The 20,985-nt window shown below is 44.2% G+C and overlaps 1 protein-coding gene across 1 annotated transcript in view; it reads left to right on the top strand.

The window, feature by feature from the left end:
* LOC309567052 (agouti-signaling protein-like) overlaps window positions 1-20,758 on the top strand; it is a 102,814-nt gene extending 82,056 nt beyond the window's left edge. The window contains exon 4 of the mRNA XM_082272374.1: window positions 19,719-20,758. Coding sequence (XP_082128500.1) covers window positions 19,719-19,889 — 171 coding nt within the window. The 3' untranslated portion in view covers window positions 19,890-20,758. The remainder of the gene's footprint in view (window positions 1-19,718) is intronic.
* The last annotated feature ends 227 nt before the right edge of the window (window positions 20,759-20,985 follow it).

Genomic DNA, 20,985 nt, shown 5'->3' with positions numbered 1-20,985 from the left:
GCAGCAAAAAAAAAAAAAAAAAAAAAAAAAAGTTTGATATGGGTGGGAGAGCAACTAAAAGATATCACAGTCTACAAATCAACCAAAAAAAGGGACAAAAAAGAACTCAATAGAAACAAAGAAAACAAGAGCTGATTTCTAAAAAGTGTTAGAATTTAAAATTAAAATTCAGTTTCCAGCTGACCCTAATTTCTCCTTATACAGTTTATCAGTTTTTCCTACAACAGCTTCCATTTCACGGACACAATGGCTGCTTTATGCTCCTCCCCTTTATATAGTGAGGAGACTGGCTTATTCAAAAAACCCTTATTGGCCCTTCCATGCCTGCTGACCATAGTTCAAAGGTCCTGCAGTGCATTGTGGATATAAAAACATTCTGGGTGAATCTGCACATAACTTTGCCTGGATCACAGATCTACAACCTGTAGGATTCACCATGAACCTGCCCAGAGGCAAACCCGAACCCCACTTTCTGGAATTATTAAACTCAAAACCCACCGGCTTGGGTAAAAAAAAAAAACATATGGAACTCCCAAGCCTGGTTTAAACAGTTGCTTTATGTGGGTTATGCGCATTGGTGTGCTGCACTGCCATTCATTCTGAGTGGCACCCTGAGTGGCAGTCTGTCCAATGTACCTGGGTTGCAGCGCTCCACAACACATAGTAGAGCACTATCATACATTATTGTAGGCTGCAGTGGTCCTTGACCATGTGTGGTCTCTGTTTAGGATGACGTGGAGCTTATACAGGACTTGGGGTCACTGCATTATTTTTTCATTTTCACCTGGGGATCCTGCCAATAACACACTTCCTTTCCTAGGGTAACAATGGTCAGCCACTGAACTAAATCTTTGGAGGAGCAGCATTGTCACCCTAGGACATAAAGGGGGAGATTTTCTGAAGCTGGTGCAATCAGAATCAGGTGCAGTTGTGCATAGTAACCAATCTGCTTCTAACTTCAGCTTGTTCAATAAAAGTGACATTAAGGGTTAATTTTGTTAAAAATAATTACAAACTTGTTATACTTACCTGCTCTGTGCAGTGGTTTTGCACACAGCAGCTCTAATCCTCCTCTTTTCAGGTCCTCTGCCGGCATTCCTGGCTCCTCTTCAGTCAGTGCCCCCCATAGCAAACCGCTTGCTCTGGGGGTACTGGCATGTGCTCACTCCCAAGCCCCACTCTATGCATTCATAAGACACACAGAGCCACAGCTCAGTCCCTTCCCCGCACTCTCCTCATTGGCTCACTGGCTGTGATTGACAGTAGCAGGAGCTAATAGTTTATGCTGCTATCTCAGCTAATGAGGAATGATAGACCCAGGAGAAATTTAGCTCTCATGCACATCCCTGGATTGAGAGGGAGCTCAGGTGAGTATTAGGGTCTGGGGGGGCCGCTGCACACAGAAGGTTTTTCACCTGAATACATGAAGGTAAAAAACGTTGAGCCTTTAAAACTTCTTTAAAGCAGAACTCCACCCAAAAGGGGAAGCTCTGCTTGTTCCCACCCTACCCCATTCCCCTGCCACATTTGACAATTTACGATACAGCAGGGTAGCAAGACATGTTTTTTTCTCAATCTCTGGCCATCACCCCTGAGAGAGCCTAAAAATTTGAATCTATACCGCATCCTGAGCCACCGCAGCCATAAGGGTCTCCCATTCCGGCATATGCCAGCTATTTACCATCTGCTTGTCACCTATCATCATCTGGTAAGGTTGTTTAGGACATTTGGTGTTGCAGTCACAGCATGTTTGGGATCTTGGCATTCCCTATGGGCATTTTGGATGTAGCTATCTGGTAAGCCGCAGTCCTGTCGGTGGAGGGGTTCGCTCACATCATAACACAATTTTCGCTTCTTTAATTTCCACTTCTGGTAAGAAGTACCTGTTGGATTTGTTGGTGGAGGTTTTTCATTCTTTCATTTTTTTCCTTCTTCATTTTTGGCACTGTGGTGATTCACATCTTGAGATAGTGCCAATCACATTTTTCATATTTTTTATTACCCCACTATTGTTGTTTGGTTTTACGCTATGGCGTTTTCACTTTTATCCCGCATATAACTACACCATCGAGGGGGATTGGTCCGGACCACGAGATCCTTTGCGGAGTGTCCTTGGTGAAAACGTCAGGATTTGTGTTTTTATTTGGCACGCGTTTATTTGGTTTCTGGTAAGCCTCCCATTCACATGCATATTCCACAAGTCACCATTTAATACTAGGGATGATCGAACGGTTCGGGTCGACCATCGGTTCGACCCGAACATTGGATGTTCGATATTCGGCCGAATACCGAACTTTTTGCGGCAAAAGTTCGGTATTCGGCCACCAGAACCGCCCAAAATGCACTGGGACAGGAACTGGGCTTTAAAAGCCCGTGATTGGCCCAGAAACGTCTGCAAAAGCCAATGAGGGGGCAGGAGTCTCCTAGGAACGTGATTGGAGTGACTACGGGGACCAGAGGCCAATCAGGAGTGAATACGCCCCACACTATATAAGATGGCCCCGCCTAACCCCTAGCACAGTTATCCAGAGCCTGTTGAAGAGAGTTGAAGCAGTTCTGTCTGACTCCTGCTTGCTACACTACATTTCCTACATATCGAGTGGTTCTAAAGCTCCATATAGCAGAATTGTATTTAGCTTACAGCCAGTGTAGTTAGATACAGCGATTGTGCTGGTTCTTAGAGTTAAAAAAAAAAAAAAAAAAAAAAACTTAAGGGACAGTGTCAGTCTTCTGCTGTATGGAGCTTTCTATTTAGTGGAAAGGGATATCTAGTGTAGTTAGGGAACTTTGTACTACATTAGTTAGATTTGAAAATTTAGTTTCTGTAGGGAAAGTGTGAGGGTTCTGTTTAGTGAGCACGTGGCACAGTGCTGCTGTATCACAGCAGGTATACGTGCTTGCTAGGCAGCAAAATACAGTGACAACTTAACGCCTGTTGTTCAAAGCGTTAGGTGCACTGTACAAAAGCCTTTGCAACTGTGCGTGACACGGAACTGCTGTGCTGTATCCAGCGACAACTGTGGGTCGCATAGCAGTGTGCGTTTTTCACCGCACACAGTTGCCAACGCATCAGTGACAACCTAACGCCTGTTGTTCAAAGCGTTAGGTCCACTGTGCAAAAGGCTTTGCTACTGTGCGTGAACCGCAACTGCTGTGCTGTATCCAGCGACAACTGTGGGTCGCATAGCAGTGTGCGTTTTTCACCGCACACAGTTGCCAACGCATCAGTGACAACCTAACGCCTGTTGTTCAAAGCGTTAGGTCCACTGTGCAAAAGGCTTTGCTACTGTGCGTGAACCGCAACTGCTGTGCTGTATCCAGCGACAACTGTGGGTCGCATAGCAGTGTGCGTTTTTCACCGCACACAGTTGCCAACGCATCAGTGACAACTTAACGCCTGTTGTTCAAAGCGTTAGGTGCACTGTACAAAAGCCTTTGCAACTGTGCGTGACACGCAACTGCTGTGCTGTATCCAGCGACAACTGTGGGTCGCATAGCAGTGTGCGTTTTTCACCGCACACAGTTGCCAACGCATCAGTGACAACCTAACGCCTGTTGTTCAAAGCGTTAGGTCCACTGTGCAAAAGGCTTTGCTACTGTGCGTGAACCGCAACTGCTGTGCTGTATCCAGCGACAACTGTGGGTCGCATAGCAGTGTGCGTTTTTCACCGCACACAGTTGCCAACGCATCAGTGACAAATATGCCTGGTAGACCAAGAAAAGGCATACGTGGCCCTGCTGCGGAAAGGGGCACAGCTTCTAGGGTGTCTAGAGGCAGGGGTGGACGTGGTGGTCAGTCCTCAGCCAGGCCACCATTTGGATTGTTCTCCGGCAGTGGCCAAGCTATACGTCCACAGTATGTACAGGAGGTGGTGGACTATATGAACAAACCCTCATCATCGGCATCATCTGCAACTACAGTGACCCAGGCAGAGAAAAGTGGTCAGTCTTCTGCAGTTGTCAGAACAAATACAGATGAGTCCATGTCCACCTCATGTCCTCCCTTAGACCCAATTTCAGACATGGCAGAGGAGTCAGCTGAGCTGTTTGACCACAGTGTCGGCCATCTACTCCAGCCTGATGCTCAGTCCTTTATGGAGTCTGATGTTGGGTCTGAGTTTGAGGAGGAGGCAGAGCAAACAAGAGGGGAGAGCAGACGGCCCGCTCCATCTAAGGCCGCACCTGTTGTCTCCCAGGCCAGGCCTGATGCTCAGTCTTTGATAGAATCAGATGTTGGGTCTGAGGTTGAGGAGGAGGCAGAGCAAACAAGAGGGGAGAGCAGACGGCCCGCTCCATCTAAGGCCGCACCTGTTGTCTCCCAGGCCAGGCCTGATGCTCAGTCTTTGATGGAGTCAGATGTTGGGTCTGAGGTTGAGGAGGAGGCAGAGCAAGCAAGAGGGGAGAGCAGACGGCCTACTCCATCTAAGGCCGCACCTGTTGTCTCCCGGGCCACTATACACACCTCATCTTGCTGGGCCTTTTTTGAGACATCCCATGCAGATAAAACAGTTGCGATCTGCAAGATTTGTAAGAAGGGTATAAAACGTGGCAAAAATGTCAACCACCTGGGTACAAGCTGCCTAAACAGGCATTTGACAACCCACCACTCGGCCCGTTGGCAGGAGCATTTAAAGAACCCACAAAAGGGCCAAAGATTGGTCAGTCGGCCTCCTAGTTCTCCTCGCGCTCCTCCTCATGCTCCATCTGCTCCACCTGCTCCACCTGCACATCAGTCTGTTCCTGGCCCTGCTATAGTCACTCGTCACCTGTTGGCAGCCTCCACTGGCAGGGATGATGATATAGCAGGCAGTGTCGCATCTACCTCCAGCACACCACCAGCTGTATCATCTAGACGCCAAATTTCGATTCCACACATGCTGGAACGAAAAAAAATGTATACTCCCCGCCACCCACATGCCCAGCGTCTAAACAGTAGTTTGGCTAAACTACTGGCTCTGCAACTATTACCATTTAACCTGGTAGAGTCTGCTCCCTTCCGTGACTTCGCAAAATGTGCAGTTCCACAGTGGCAGGTGCCAAGTCGGCATTACTTTTCCCGTAAGGCCCTGCCATCCCTATACCAACATGTGGAAGGCAATGTAGTGTCATCCCTGGCCAAGTCAGTCAGCCGTAAGATACACTTGACGGCTGACACTTGGTCAAGCAAACATGGGCAGGGACGGTACATTTCTGTCACTGCTCACTGGGTGACACTGCTTGCCAGTGGAAGGGATTGTAGCCAGGGCTCGGTGCTGCAGCCAGTGTTGCCCCCACGTCTGCAAACAGCTGGTGGTGTCGCTGATCCGGGTAGATCGATCACTTCTACCCCCTCCTGCTCCTCCTCCTCTACCTCCTCCATGCCCTCCTCTGCAGAATGGTCCTTTGAATATGATGAGATACCACGTAAACGTTCAAAGGGCTATTCTATGTCTCAGGCCAAAAGGTGTCACGCAGTGCTGCAGCTTGTGTGTCTAGGGGACAGGCAGCACACTGCCCCTCAGATTCTTGGGGCTCTGCAGGCACAGGCCCAGAGGTGGTTGACACCACGCCAGCTGCAGCCAGGGATGGTGGTTACTGATAATGGGTCAAACCTCCTGGCCGCCCTTCGTCAGGGAAAGTTAACCCATGTGCCATGCCTGGCGCATGTCCTGAATCTCGTGGTACAGCGGTTTTTGAACTCGTACCCGGGAATGCAGGATGTGCTAAGGATGGCAAGAAGGGTGTGCAGTCACTTCAGGCGGTCGTACAGTGCCACTGCACGTTTGGCCGAAGTGCAGCGCGAGTTTCACCTGCCGGTACACCGCCTCATCTGTGACATGCCCACCCGCTGGAACTCCACCTTGGCTATGCTGCAGCGCCTGTACACGCAGCAGAGGGCCCTCAATGAATACCTATGCGAGTACGGCACCAGCACTGGCTCTGCGCGCCTGGGCTTCTTTTCACCACGGCAGTGGCTTTTGATTAAGGATGCATGCGCTGTCCTCTCGCCATTTGAGGAGGCCACAAGGATGGTCAGCCGGGACAGCGCATGCATCAGTGACACCCTACCGGTACTGTTTTTGTTGGAGCACACTCTGCGTGGCATTATGGACAGGGCACTGGAGGCAGAGCAGCAGGAGGAAGAGGAGGACTTCCTTGCCTCTCAAGGCCCCCTTTATCCTGAGAATCCTGACCCCATTATGCCTAGCTCCCAGAGGCCCGAGCAGGATCCAGGGGTGGAAGAGGAGGAGGAGGAGGACGATTCTGCGGGAACTTTTGCAGGGTTTGAGGAGGAGGAGGAGGAAGACATGCGGCAATCTGCAAGGCCTAGTTTGACTCCCTCGGGACACTTTGGAGTAGTACGTGGCTGGGAGGAGGAGGAGCCCGTTGAAGATAATGTCGTTATGAGTGACCCCGAGGAGTCAGCTTCTCAGGCCTTCGCTAATTTGCGACGCATGGGAAACATCATGCTCCAGAGCCTGCGAAAGGACCCCAGAATCAAGGCCATTAAAGAGACTAACCACTATTGGTTGGCCACCCTACTTGACCCCCGGTACAAGTGTAAAGTCTCGGAGCTTTTCCCATCCACCCATAGAGTCCACAGGATCAAATCCCTTGAGGACAGTCTCAAGAGGAATCTGGTGAACATGTTCCCCGACTCCCGTAGGGTGCAGGGGCGGGGACAACCTACCATGGATTCTACTGGTGGTCACGAGAGGAGCGTTGGAGAAGGCGTGCGGTTGACGGATGCCTTTCGGTCTTTTTTTAGTCCTCACCGCCCAGGCCTCTCAGCTGCCACATCGCATCGACAGCGTCTGCATCACATGGTGGACGATTACGTGAGGGCACAAAGTGACACAGAGGGCTTTTCATGTGACGAATCCGATCCACTGGCATACTGGGTCTTAAGATTAGACCACTGGCCAGAACTGGCCCAGTATGCCATGGAGTTGTTGGCCTGCCCTGCTTCCAGTGTCCTATCGGAACGGGCATTCAGCGCAGCAGGAGGATTCGTCACAGACCATCGAACTAGACTCTCCACCGACTCAGTCGACCGTTTGACATTCATTAAGATGAATCAGTCGTGGATATCAAGCTTTGATGCACCTGATGCAGACCTTGTAGACTAGGCTATCGTTGTGATGTGGCAGTTGAGCCTCAGTTTAAGCCTGGACCATGGTGCCACCCTCAAACCCTCCTCTCATTCTCTTTACGTTCACAGAACCTCATTTTGGTTATGACAAAAACGACAATGTTTGCGCACCTGTTCCACAGGTGCACACCTTTACAATTTTTGGGCCTCCTTCAACACCAGCTCTTTGGGGTTAAGGTGGGGAGGCTATGCTAAAACAAAAACGACAATGTTTGCGCACCTGTTCCACAGGTGCACACCTTTACAATTTTTGGGCCTCCTTCAACACCAGCTCTTTGGGGTTAAGGTGGGGAGGCTATGCTAAACAAAAACGACAATGTTTGCGCACCTGTTCCACAGGTGCACACCTTTACAATTTTTGGGCCTCCTTCAACACCAGCTCTTTGGGGTTAAGGTGGGGAGGCTATGCTAAACAAAAACTACCATGTTTGCGAACCTGTTCCACAGGTGCACACCTTTACAATTTTTGGGCCTCCTTCAACACCAGCTCTTTGGGGTTAAGGTGGGGAGGCTATGCTAAACAAAAACTACCATGTTTGCGAACCTGTTCCACAGGTGCACACCTTTACAATTTTTGGGCCTCCTTCAACACCAGCTCTTTGGGGTTAAGGTGGGGAGGCTATGCTAACACAAAAACGACAATGTTTGCGCACCTGTTCCACAGGTGCACACCTTTACAATTTTTGGGCCTCCTTCAACACCAGCTCTTTGGGGTTAAGGTGGGGAGGCTATGCTAAACAAAAACTACCATGTTTGCGAACCTGTTCCACAGGTGCACACCTTTACAATTTTTGGGCCTCCTTCAACACCAGCTCTTTGGGGTTAAGGTGGGGAGGCTATGCTAAACAAAAACTACCATGTTTGCGAACCTGTTCCACAGGTGCACACCTTTACAATTTTTGGGCCTCCTTCAACACCAGCTCTTTGGGGTTAAGGTGGGGAGGCTATGCTAAACAAAAACTACCATGTTTGCGAACCTGTTCCACAGGTGCACACCTTTACAATTTTTGGGCCTCCTTCAACACCAGCTCTTTGGGGTTAAGGTGGGGAGGCTATGCTAAACAAAAACTACCATGTTTGCGAACCTGTTCCACAGGTGCACACCTTTACAATTTTTGGGCCTCCTTCAACACCAGCTCTTTGGGGTTAAGGTGGGGAGGCTATGCTAACACAAAAACGACAATGTTTGCGCACCTGTTCCACAGGTGCACACCTTTACAATTTTTGGGCCTCCTTCAACACCAGCTCTTTGGGGTTAAGGTGGGGAGGCTATGCTAAACAAAAACTACCATGTTTGCGAACCTGTTCCACAGGTGCACACCTTTACAATTTTTGGGCCTCCTTCAACACCAGCTCTTTGGGGTTAAGGTGGGGAGGCTATGCTAAAACAAAAACGACAATGTTTGCGCACCTGTTCCACAGGTGCACACCTTTACAATTTTTGGGCCTCCTTCAACACCAGCTCTTTGGGGTTAAGGTGGGGAGGCTATGCTAAACAAAAACTACCATGTTTGAGAACCTGTTCCACAGGTGCACACCTTTACAATTTTTGGGCCTCCTTCAACACCAGCTCTTTGGGGTTAAGGTGGGGAGGCTATGCTAAACAAAAACTACCATGTTTGCGAACCTGTTCCACAGGTGCACACCTTTACAATTTTTGGGCCTCCTTCAAAGCCAGCTCTTTGGGGTTATGGTGGGGAGGCTCCGCCAACACCAAAACTACCATGTTTGCGCACCTGTTCCACAGGTGCACACCTTCATAATTTTTACGCCTTCTTCAACACCAGCTCTTTGGGCTTACAGTGGTATGGCTCCGCCAACACCCAAACAACAATTTTTGCGCACCTGTCACACAGATGCATATCATTGTAATTTTTTTCCTTACAAAGGCAATTATTGCTTTCATTACCAGCACTTTCATAGGGATATGGTGTCAAGGCATCGTCCGCACCACCAAATGCCCAATTTTTAAGCATCCTTTACTTCTATTCAAAGTCAAGAGACAACACTATTCATCCAAAACATCTCTAATCTTGTTCACTCTGCACTACCTTGTGGCCCCTACCCCTAACCCTCAATGTATCCGTGCATATATGTCTGTTTCTTGTGAGATTTCAAGTTAAAGTGCACCAAACACCATTTTACATGAAATAAAGTGCAATTACATACATCTTTGGACTTCTTGAAACATTTGGTAATAAAAGCCCCATTGTGGAAATACACCCGTTAATTATATGCACATTTAAAGAGACAGCACCTTTTTCCAAAAAAACCTCTAATCTTGTTCCCAGTGCACTGCATTATGTCCCCATCATACACATTGGCTGAGCCGTTGATTAGGAGCAAAAGAAAGGTGCGGTTAAGCAAAAAAGTCATTTTTGAAGGTTTGGTATGCTGTAATTCTGGTTCTGGACATGCTACAGAGCTGAAACTTCACAGGTACAACTTTTAGACCCCCCAGACACTAAATCCAAAGAAATCTCTTTTTTTTTTTTTTTTTTTAATTTTTTCAATAATTGGCTATCTATCAAAAACGACAATTTTTAAGAACTTTTTTTTGTGTGATTAATAGTCCCTGGGGCATGACCCAGAACCCTAGGCACTTTTTAGGGGCATTTATTGGGTTTTAGGGCTTAAAAATGGTGTTTTTTGATTACAGAAGTTCGGGTCCCATTGATTTCAATGGGGTTCTGAAATCCGAACCGAACTTTCGTGAAGTTCGGGTGTTCTGGTCGAACCGAACTTTTCAAAAGTTCGATCATCCCTATTTAATACTTGGTTTCATGGACTCTATGGACAATTTATCTAAAGTATGATACAATTTGAACATTGCTTGATCACTTTTAGCGCAACTTTTTAATATTATTTATTCTTTGGGGTGTTAGTCACACTTGAAGTCGCGGCTTACATACATCTTGGTAGGATTAGCGCAGTTGTTTCTTTTTTTTTTTATTCTAATTTATGGGAAGTAGTTGGTACCTGGTCCCAACTTTCCCTGATTTTGAGGGACTGTCCCTGATTTGGAACAGAGTTCCTCTGTCTCTCTTTCCTCCTCATTTGTCCCTCATTTTGGTCCGATCTATATATTTGTATATAAAATGCACTTTTTTCTTTTAAAAAGTGTTTCCCGGTGCTAAAACTTTTATCCAATTTCTAAACTGCTGCATTTGTAAATTCCAAAAGCCAATATAAAGGAATAGTAGTGGTAAACAAAAAGCACTTTTGGGTTTTACTAATCATTTTTTTGTATAATTTAAGGGGTCTTGGCAGGGGGATATCAGTTATCAGTTCTCAAAACTTCTACTTCTAATTTACTTCTGGAACAGATAAAACACAACGCTAGGGTTAACATATATTTTAAGGCTGCAAATATATACTAAAACACAAAGAGAACCATCAGCATGTACTACAGGAAAAGGTGCACTTTAAATCAGGCCTGACATCTAAGGTAAAAGAAGGATTTCAAAAACAAAATAGCTTTGGAAAAAGGAGAACACATGGCAAACAGGTCTGGTTTGATTACCATTAATGCATGGTGGACAAAATGTCAACATTCCATGTTCCATGTTGGGTGACATTGTTGTCATGCATGGCATCACACTTGTCAAAAGGCATTGCTGAATCATAAATGGTTGGATGCTCATGTGGTGGGTTTTATGATATTTTCTACTCTAAAAAGTTTAGTTTACTGGTTTCATTTAATGCTGTTAATATTTTATTTTCCCTCTTATAACAGCAAAAAATCTAACAAGCAACATCTGGTCTCCTTTTTCAATATTGTTTTTTTAATACTTTCTCTAGTTACACCTCCAGCGTTGAACTGTGATATATGTATTCAGAGAGTAAAATCAAGTCTATGATCCCAGTAAAGTGAAAAATAATATTCTTGATGTCAAATATATGTGGGAATGTGATTCATTAGTTCGAAAGCAGTGTTTTCCAAATAAAAGGAATCTATAAGAAAATCAAGTCCATGCTTCTGTCTTTGATTTCCTGCATATAAAGAAAGTAAACTGCAATTGGAGAAACTACATACTCAGGGAAACAAGTGAAGACAGTGATTTCCTGTATACACAAGTACAAGAGGCAAGATAGTGAGATTTGTACTACAGAATACGTAGTTCATTCTCCAGTATTCATGTCTCACAAGTACAAGAGGCAAGATGGTGAGATTTGTATTACAGAATACGTAGTTCATTCTCCAGTATTCATGTCTCCAGTAAGCTCTACATTCCAGCACACACAGATCACATCTTATTATCTATGTTACCAGTAAGATCTTTATTCAATGGCGCTCAACTAATTCCCCAGTATTCACCCTACCTGACAGATCTGCTTAAGTCATACCGCCCAACAGTCAGGGATTGTGGTGGGACTGTCCTGCATTTTGACCCTGCTACTGTTGTTCCCTGTACCCTGTTGTACCCTGTATTAGGTTAACCGGCCCTTGTCTAAATTGGCCCTAGTGTAGCACTGCCCCCGTAGGAACTGCTGGATATTGACTCTGCGGGCTCTCCTTGTTACCAGCACAAGGTTATCCTTAGATAAAGTTTCTGAATCCATCCTTGCTCCTGTTGGCTCTTCACAGAAATAAACAGTCTAGGGGTGTTGGTGTTTGTTGTTTATTTTGTAATTGGGACAGGAGAAGGGAATAGTGGGATACTCAAACTAAACTATTTACATGGATGAGGACTTCTATCTTCAGAACTTCTTTAGTGATCAGGAACAGCCAGGCTGTTAATCCACACTGCCACAAGTGTAGATGTGGGCTAAGTTATTTGTCCCTTTTACTCTCTGACAAGATAACTTGGTGATTTATATCTTATCTTCAGGACACTCTCACTAGCATCCCCTCTCTGCTGACACCCCTCCACTGACTATCTTAGGAGCAGGGGTGGCCCCCCTCAGGTCAGGCCCCTTGACACAAGTTCCTGTACTCACGATACTGCAGAAACAGGACCTCCAGTGCTTCCCCTCTCAGCCAGCTTCCCTGGACCTCTGGGTTCAACTCCTCTTGGCTACTCTTCCAGCCCTCAGGATGACCCCCTAAGGGCCACATGGCCCCTCTACAGAGGAGGAGGCAGCCATGAAAAGCTGATGAAGTGAAGCTTCTACACCTAGCTGAAGCGCTGGCAGCGGGACAGAGAGTCAACTACCTCTTCCCCACACCTGAGGCTCAGGGTGAGAAGGGAGAGAAGGTTGTTGTCCTCCCTCCCCAAAAGTCAGTCAGAACGGAGGAAACTGTCTTCCCTCCCCAGCCAGGATCTGTGCATCTGGGAGACAGTACAGAGAACGGTTGTCCCAACTGCCAGATGAGGGTAAGGAAGATGGAGCAGCTGATTCCCCTTCCCAGCAGCAGTTGGTGCCCCAGAATGATGACACCAACTTAGTAGAAGATCTGGTAACAGAGAAGAGTGCGGCTGGCCTCTGCCTTTAATGTACAAAAGATGGAGTTCCTGTGGTAGTGGATGGGACTGCAGTCTTCACCTCTATATCCCAGGGATGCTGGACAGTCAGCCCAGATCCCCAACAGCCTGACGAAGTGAGCCCCGCCACCCTGTCTTCTCTCCAGCGGCTGAAAGGATTCCCAGGAGAGGGGCCAGTCCACACTTATCCCCAGTGACGGGTAAGTTCTACGAGAGAGGCAGAGGTTGCCTGGGTGAGTAACGCTGTTTTCCGGACAATTTGTTTGGGGTACTGCGTGGGTACAGACATTGGGGGACTGGAATTACAGACCTTCAAAGTCAACCCGTTTGTGGTCCCCTCCTGTGTTAGTCTCCTTCTGAAAGGGGAGAGATGTGACGGAAATCACTTTGGTTGGGGGGCCCCTGGAACACAGCTTACCTTAGAGAGGTTGGGAAATCCCCCTCTCCGCCCCCTAGGCCCCTCTTATGTCTAAGTCCCCCTGTGTCCCCCTGTGTCTTTTAGGGACACAGGGTAACCAAGAAGCCCAGTCTGGACTGCCAAAACCAGACTTCCACAGACTGATCTGCTATGATAGCTCCATGCGCCCTTACAAACTATGTGGAACTTTGTCAAGGAAGCTGCCATGATGGATTGACTCTTTGGGACTTGTTACCTGACTAACTCAGGCACAGACCGATTGGAGGTCTGGTACCTGGTTAGTCTACCTTGGGGGGGGGAAGATATGTGACGGTACTCACCAACACTGCGAGTGAAAGATAGATACTTAATGGTTTGGATTGCTTCAAATGGGTTCTGTATTTACACTTATGCTAATGTGTATTGTACTTAAATGGCAGAGACAGGCTCTCCCTATTGTCTGTGTATTGAGGTGAGACATGTATTCTGGTAAGCCTGTCGGTCCTATTGTTAAATGTTAATGAACTCGCATATTGTTTCTGTTCAGATGGCTAAATAATTAGTTCAGGTTAATTCTATTTCTGTATACAATTTCATCTGCATAGGATAATGTAATCAGGCAACCCCTGACCTGGTAATTTGACCAGGACGGGGAGGTCCATTCTGTATATAAACTGTGTGAGAATGTTCAATAAAGGTGAAGGTTCCAAAAGTAGTACAAGCTAAGTTGTTGGCTAGCTTTGTATGGGGGAGACTGGAAAATCTGATATCTATGTTCATGACTGGGAGGAAGCCGTATTCTGACGGAAGTCCACAAGTACAGTGTGGGTTGCAGTTCCGTTACAATATTTATGTCAGCAAAAATTATAATCTCAAAATCTTGGAAATCGTCCGTATTGCCATTCGAACAGCACAAGCACAAATGTTCCTGGATTATGATCAATGAACGCAAGTCAGCGATCTTGAATGAAAAAATGAGGATGTTTGAGAGGGTTTGGGACCCATGGGTCAGGTACCTGACTGGAGATCCTTGATCCATACCTATTTAAGGCAGCTTCAGGATGGTGGGATTCGGCTTGCAAGGTCTTACCCTACTTTCCCCCTTAACCCTTCCCCTTTCCTCTTTCTCTCTTTCCAGTCTTGCTATTACATTTCTTGGGGCTTCCTTCCCCTGGAAATGTGGGCTCCCTCCTATGAATGTATACAGTTATAGTCGGGCGCATCGACATGCCCATTGGGGTTTGCGCGCTGACCCTAGAGTAGGAAATGCAATTTATAGCAACTTAGTCCTTTACTGTATAATGAGCCTGAGCTGTGCCTTGTTAATGTGACATTAAGAGTTTAAATGATTTTTGGGGTTAGCCCACACTGATACTACAATCTGTCCTGATTGTGAAAAGTTTTATTCCAAAGAATGCTCCTTTTTTATATGTTTTTTTTGGATCTTTAGCCCATTCTATATGTATTTTACTTTTGTGGAAGATACACATTTTTTGTCATATCTTTTGTATTCCCTTTTGTTTTTGTGAAATACTTTAATAAAGACAATGAATCAGAAAAGATTCATTTTCATTGATCTTTAGATCTATATTTACATTTCATTCTTTTCAATTTGTAACACTTGTATTTGTTCATATGGTGATATATATATGTAAAGTGTTTTCTTATACCTGTCAGCGTAATAGAAGTTATTTACACCACCTGGCATCTGTGTCGGGAGGGGCATGAATCTATTTTAGGATAGTGAGATTAGTTTCTTTAGGCTTTGAAGAACAATGTTCATGTGAAACGCGTCAACCTGCAATATTTGACTGTGTCCTGGTGTCAGTTTTTTCCCCTTTATGGATTCTGGACATGCTACAGAGCTGAAACTTCACAGGTACACTTGTTAGACTCCCCAGACACTAAATCCAAAAAAAGTCATGCCTGCCTCAAAAAATGCCCGATAAATGCCAGCAAGAAAAAAAGCCAGGTGGAGGGAAGCCGTATTAATGTTCTAATAAAAATTATAAGAAAAATGCTAATTTTTTGGGGGTTCTGGACATGCTACAGAGATGAAACTTCACAGGTACACTTTTTGGACCCCCCAGACACTAAATTCAAAAAAAGTCATGCCTGCCTCAAAAAATGCCCGATAAATGCCTGCAATAAAAAAGGCAAGGTGTAAAAAAAGCCGCCACACTGCTGTATTAATAATTATAAGAAAAATGCTAATTTTTGGGGGGTTCTGGACATGATATAGAGCTGAAACTTCACAGGTACACTTTTTGGCCCCCCCCCCCCCCGACACTAAATCCAAAAAAAGTCATGCCTGCCTCAAAAAATGCCCGATAAATGCCTGCAAGAAAAAAAGCCAGGTGGAGAGAAGCCGTATTAATGTTCTAATAAAAATTATTAGAAAAATGCAAATTTTTGGGGGGTTCTGGACATGCTACAGAGATGAAACTTCACAGGTACATTTTTGGGACCCCCCAGACACCAAATCCAAAAAAAGTCATGCCTGCCTCAAAAAATGCCCGATAAATGCCTGCAATAAAAAAAGGCATGGTGTAAAAAAGCCGCCACACTGCTGTATTAATAATTATAAGAAAAATGCACATTTTTGGGGGGTTCTGGACATGCTACAGAGCTGAAACTTCACAGGTACACTTTTTAGACCCCCAGACACTAAATCCAAAAAAAGTCATGCCTGCCTCAAAAAATGCCAGATAAATGCCTGCAAGAAAAAAAGCCAGGTGGAGAGAAGCCGTATTAATGTTCTAATAAAAATTATAAGAAAAATGCTACTTTTTTGGGGGTTCTGGACATGCTACGGAGCTGAAACTTCACAGGTACACTTTTTGGACCCCCCAGACACTAAATTCAAAAAAAGTCATGCCTGCCTCAAAAAATGCCCGATAAATGCCTGCAATAAAAAAGGCAAGGTGTAAAAAAAGCCGCCACACTGCTGTATTAATAATTATAAGAAAAATGCTAATTTTTGGGGGGTTCTGGACATGATATAGAGCTGAAACTTCACAGGTACACTTTTTAGACCCCCCCCCCGACACTAAATCCAAAAAAAGTCATGCCTGCCTCAAAAAATGCCCGATAAATGCCTGCAAGAAAAAAAGCCAGGTGGAGAGAAGCCGTATTAATGTTCTAATAAAAATTATTAGAAAAATGCAAATTTTTGGGGGGTTCTGGACATGCTACAGAGATGAAACTTCACAGGTACATTTTTGGGACCCCCCAGACACCAAATCCAAAAAAAGTCATGCCTGCCTCAAAAAATGCCCGATAAATGCCTGCAATAAAAAAAGGCATGGTGTAAAAAAGCCGCCACACTGCTGTATTAATAATTATAAGAAAAATGCACATTTTTGGGGGGTTCTGGACATGCTACAGAGCTGAAACTTCACAGGTACACTTTTTAGACCCCCAGACACTAAATCCAAAAAAAGTCATGCCTGCCTCAAAAAATGCCAGATAAATGCCTGCAATAAAAAAAGCCAGGTGGAGAGAAGCCGTATTAATGTTCTAATAAAAATTATAAGAAAAATGCTACTTTTTTGGGGGTTCTGGACATGCTACGGAGCTGAAACTTCACAGGTACACTTTTTAGACCCGTATTAATGTTCTAATAAAAACTATAAGAAAAATTCACTTTTTTTCTTGTTCAATACCATTTTTATGGAAAGTCGGATCACAAGTCTGATAACAAGTCACTTCAATTAAGATAAGGAGGCGACTCCCATTTTACTGGCTGGGGGAGGGACACGATCTGTAAGTGATACTGAATTGCAGCAAAATAAAAATCAGGTCTCTTGCCCAGCCAACAGGGCTGTGCTGTGTGGTTGAGCTGTGTAAATTTAAGGACTGGGTTGACAGAAATAAAAACATCTTTAGCTGGTATCAGTCACTCACAATCCACAGTACATAAGAACACAGGCTTGGGGAGGGAGAAGTAGCACAAGGTGCTAGTCTAAAATACTGTATATGGCACTTTCCTTACTGGTTCTTTAAAGAAATTTAAATTAGCAGGAAAAAAGAACAGGGTTCAAGATCAAAGTCCACTCACAGATGAACAGTGGAATGAAGCACTGCAAAGAATATTCCAAATATCGATATTCTCCTTCTTGAGACTTACATAGTTATTTCTTCTACATAGAGTAAATTGGAACCTCTTATGAATGTATAATTTTTTCATAGAGACTCCCCATTGTAACTCAGATGTGCAGCTAAAGGCATCATCCCAGTATCAGAATTTTCAGCCAGCAGTTCCCTGTATGGCAAAAGTGATTTGAGTGGCTGAACAGCCAATCGATCACTTCTGTGGGCGATGGAAAGGCCCCCCTCCCGCCGCCGCTGCCTTTCACCAACTCTGTCGTCTGATTGTGGAGCCCGGGAACGCAGAAAACTGACATTGTTCCTCCCACTCTGTTACCCTGAAACCAGAAGTGATGAGGACTTTGTCACTTCCAGTTTCGGCTCTTTACCTGTCAGTTAGCGACCAGGAAAGCAGCCAATCAGACTTATCTTTGTCTGATCAGCTGCTTCGGAGAGCAGAGGAGAAATTTGGGGTCTAATAGACCCCAGATCTCTCCATAAAGAGGACATGTCATGGCCCATGCTGTCACAAGGGATGTTGTTCATCCCTTGTAAAAGCAATAAAGTTAATATAAAAAATAAATAAAGAAAGAGTTTAAAAAAAAAGATAAAATAAATAATTAAAAACAAATTAAAGTGCCCTGCTCCCCTGTGCTTATGCGCAAATGCAAACGCATGGGTAAGTCCCGCACGCATATGTAAACTGTGATTGGTATAATGTGAGGTATTGTCACCATGTCAGAACAAGAGCAATAATTCTAGACCTCCTCTGTAACTCTAAACTGGTAAACTGTCAAAAAAACAAAAAACTAAAGCGGTCTGTTGGAATGTTTTAAGTAACTATTTAAATAACAATTTAAGTAACTATTTAAATCATGGAATGTTTTAACCACTTACCGCAAAGTGACGTAGATCTCTGTCAGCAGACTTTGTGGGGGTATACCGGGATGATGCCTCTAGCTAGAGGCACCATCCCGGTACCGTGGTTAACAGCCGAGGGTCGGCTTTCCGTCGGTAACGCAGCTGATGCAGCTCGGGAGCCGCTCGATCGTTACCCGGGTGAGCGGGAGGGGACATCCCCCCCTCCAGCCACCTTCCGCGACTTTGCTTGGGGCTCCCGTCCCACCAGGAGCCCCGAGCACCCAGCCGGCGCGTCCGCCGGCTGGATGGAGTCCTGATCAAAGCTGTAAATGGCTTAGATCGGGTCTCCAATGACGTAACCCGGAGGCGGCGTCCATGACGTCACTTCCGGGTTACTCTGCTGCAAAAGGCGGCAAATTTAAAAAACTTTTAAAAACGGGGGTTTTGCATACATGGAAGTGTAGTGGAGGGGTCTAGGGTTTTTTAGACCCTCGATCCCTCCATAAAGAGTACCTGTCACTGCATATTGGTGTCACAAGGTATGTAAGGTTTACATTGCTTGTGACAGCAATAAAAGTGATCAGATTATTTTTTTTTAAAAGCCTGTAATAAAGTTAAAAAAAAATAAAATAAATAGGAAAAAAAAAATTTAGCCGCCCCCGTCACCGTTAGCTCGCGCACGAAAAAAAACATATACGGAAGTCGAGCCGCGAATTAAATCGCTGTTCAAACCACACATGTGAGGTATCGCCGCGATTGCCAGAGTGTGAGCAATAATTTAAAAAAAAGAGCTACACTCTAACTCTAAACTGGTAACCGTTAAAAAAATGTAAAGCGTCGCCTATTGAGATCTCTATTGACCGTAGTTTGTCACCTTCCCATGGCTGTGCGCAATTTTAAACTGTAACATGTTGGGTATCTCTTTACTCTGCGTGACATCATCTTTCACAATATACAAAAAAAATGGGCTAACTTTACTGTTTAGTATTTTTTAAATGCAGTGAAATGTGATTTTTCAAAAATTTTCCAAAAAAATGGCGTTTTAAAGACCGCTGCGCAAATACTGCGTGACAAAAAATATTGCAATGACCGACATTTTATTCTCCAGAGTCTTTGCTAAAAAAAAAATATATATATATATATATATATATATATATATATAATGTTTGGGGGTTCTAAGTAGTTTTCTAGGAAAAAATACTGATTTTAACTTAAAAAAAAACAAAAAGTGTCCGAAATAAAGCTGGGGCTTAAGTGGTTAAGTAACTTAGTTTGGTGCCATTCCACGGGCATACGTGGAATGACATGCTAGATATGTTAGGTATCCAGTTTATTATATTTTGTGTTTGTGTGCAATAAAACTCATTATAGTTTATTTTCCCAGATTTTTTAAAGCAACCTGTATGCTGTAGTATACTTTCCCGAGAAAGCCGTATATAAGGCGAAACATGTCGAGATAATTACTTCAAACAACATACTTGTGGCAACCTTCTAAAACATCATATACTGTACATAATTGAAATCATGAAAAATTCTGTTTTATATTTTAAAATATTGTCTGATTTTATGAAAATATAAAAAAAATGGTTATAATTTTTAAAACTCATGCATTGTTGTTGTTTGGCCACTTAAAAATGCCATGAATTTTCATTGTTTTGTTTTTCCAATTTACTTGTTTGTATCAAACTCTGAAAACAGGAGGAACTTTATTTCTCTACAATAAAGAATATATTGATGAAAGAAAGTTAGGCTCGCCAAATATAAGCATTATGCATCTTTTGATATAAACACATTTTTTTCATGTGTCTTGCAGAAAAAAGTAATCCCAAAGAAGAAGCCCAAAAGACTGCCGCCTCCAAATTGTGTACCTCTTAAGTCCAGCTGTAAACCTCCTGCTCCTCCATGCTGTGAACCCTGTGCATTTTGCTACTGTCATATCTTCCAGACTGTCTGCATATATAAGATGGGTAACCCAAATTGCTGAAACTCAGCCTTATTGCCAAGTAGGCATGAATAAGCTACAGAAGGGTACCTAGTGGGAGCAAACAGAGGGTCTAAAAAATGAAGCAGTTGTGGTTTAAGCATAATTTTCTGCAGTTTATGTTGGTATACACCTTTTAACAGTCTAATCTACTATACTGGCGTCATTTATGCATTAGTTCTCTTTTATACTACAACACATGTCTTTTTCCACTAAGGCTTAATATCTCATTGCATCATAAGACCTTCCTCTGTCACATATTTTTGCAATCAATGTTTTTTTTGGAGCGTGGAGAGCATAATAAATTAGCTATGACTTCCAGCATTCTTAGTATTACTTAATAGTGTAGCTTACAGAAGTGAGGAAATGGGGGTCAAAGCTGAGCCAAGGAACTGCTTGGCCCCATTGAAGTTCCAAAGCTGTTGACAGACATCAGGTTTTTATACACATTCTATCACCTTTTCCTTTCATTGATTAAATTAAATATACATATATTGTATAGTTGTTTTACAAATCAGTTTAACGAACATCAAAGTCAATCATACAAAAACTGGCATAAAGCAGGTTAACAAGCACACTCTGAGAGCACTGTACCCATTACCTACTAGATCATTTGATAATGTTCACGTGTGTTAAAAAAAAACAACAAAAAAAAAGAATGTTACTTTTTCAAATATTCAGCAATAACAATGCATACTGACCTGACTATAAAATGATTTTGGTCCATTTGTATGGGCCAATGACAGCTGCTTCTAAAACTCATTAAACCCAAAGTCACATGAAAAGTTGAAAATGTAAACAAGTTTCTACCATATTGTTCATAGTGATGCAATTATATGCTAGGAAAAGTAATTCTTCACACCCCATAAGATTTGTTTATGACATGTGTTTCATTGTAAAAAGGTATAGAGCAAGAGTTCCCAAACTGTGAGTCGGGACCCACTGGTGGGTCACGAGCTGCGTTTGATTGGGTCGCGATGAGCCGGAAATCACTGAGAGCGGGCCCACTTAAATTGTGCTGAGCGAGCCCGCGCAGATTACAGAAAGCCAGAGCAGTCAAATTACGATGGATTCAGGACCCCGCCCATGCAGTTTACGG

Source organism: Pelophylax lessonae, assembly GCF_965119305.1.
Source record: "Pelophylax lessonae genome assembly, chromosome: 11".
In the NCBI taxonomy this organism is placed as follows: Eukaryota; Metazoa; Chordata; class Amphibia; order Anura; family Ranidae; genus Pelophylax; species Pelophylax lessonae.
Note: the sequence above shows the minus strand (reverse complement) of the source record. Positions and strands in the feature narration are given on the sequence as shown.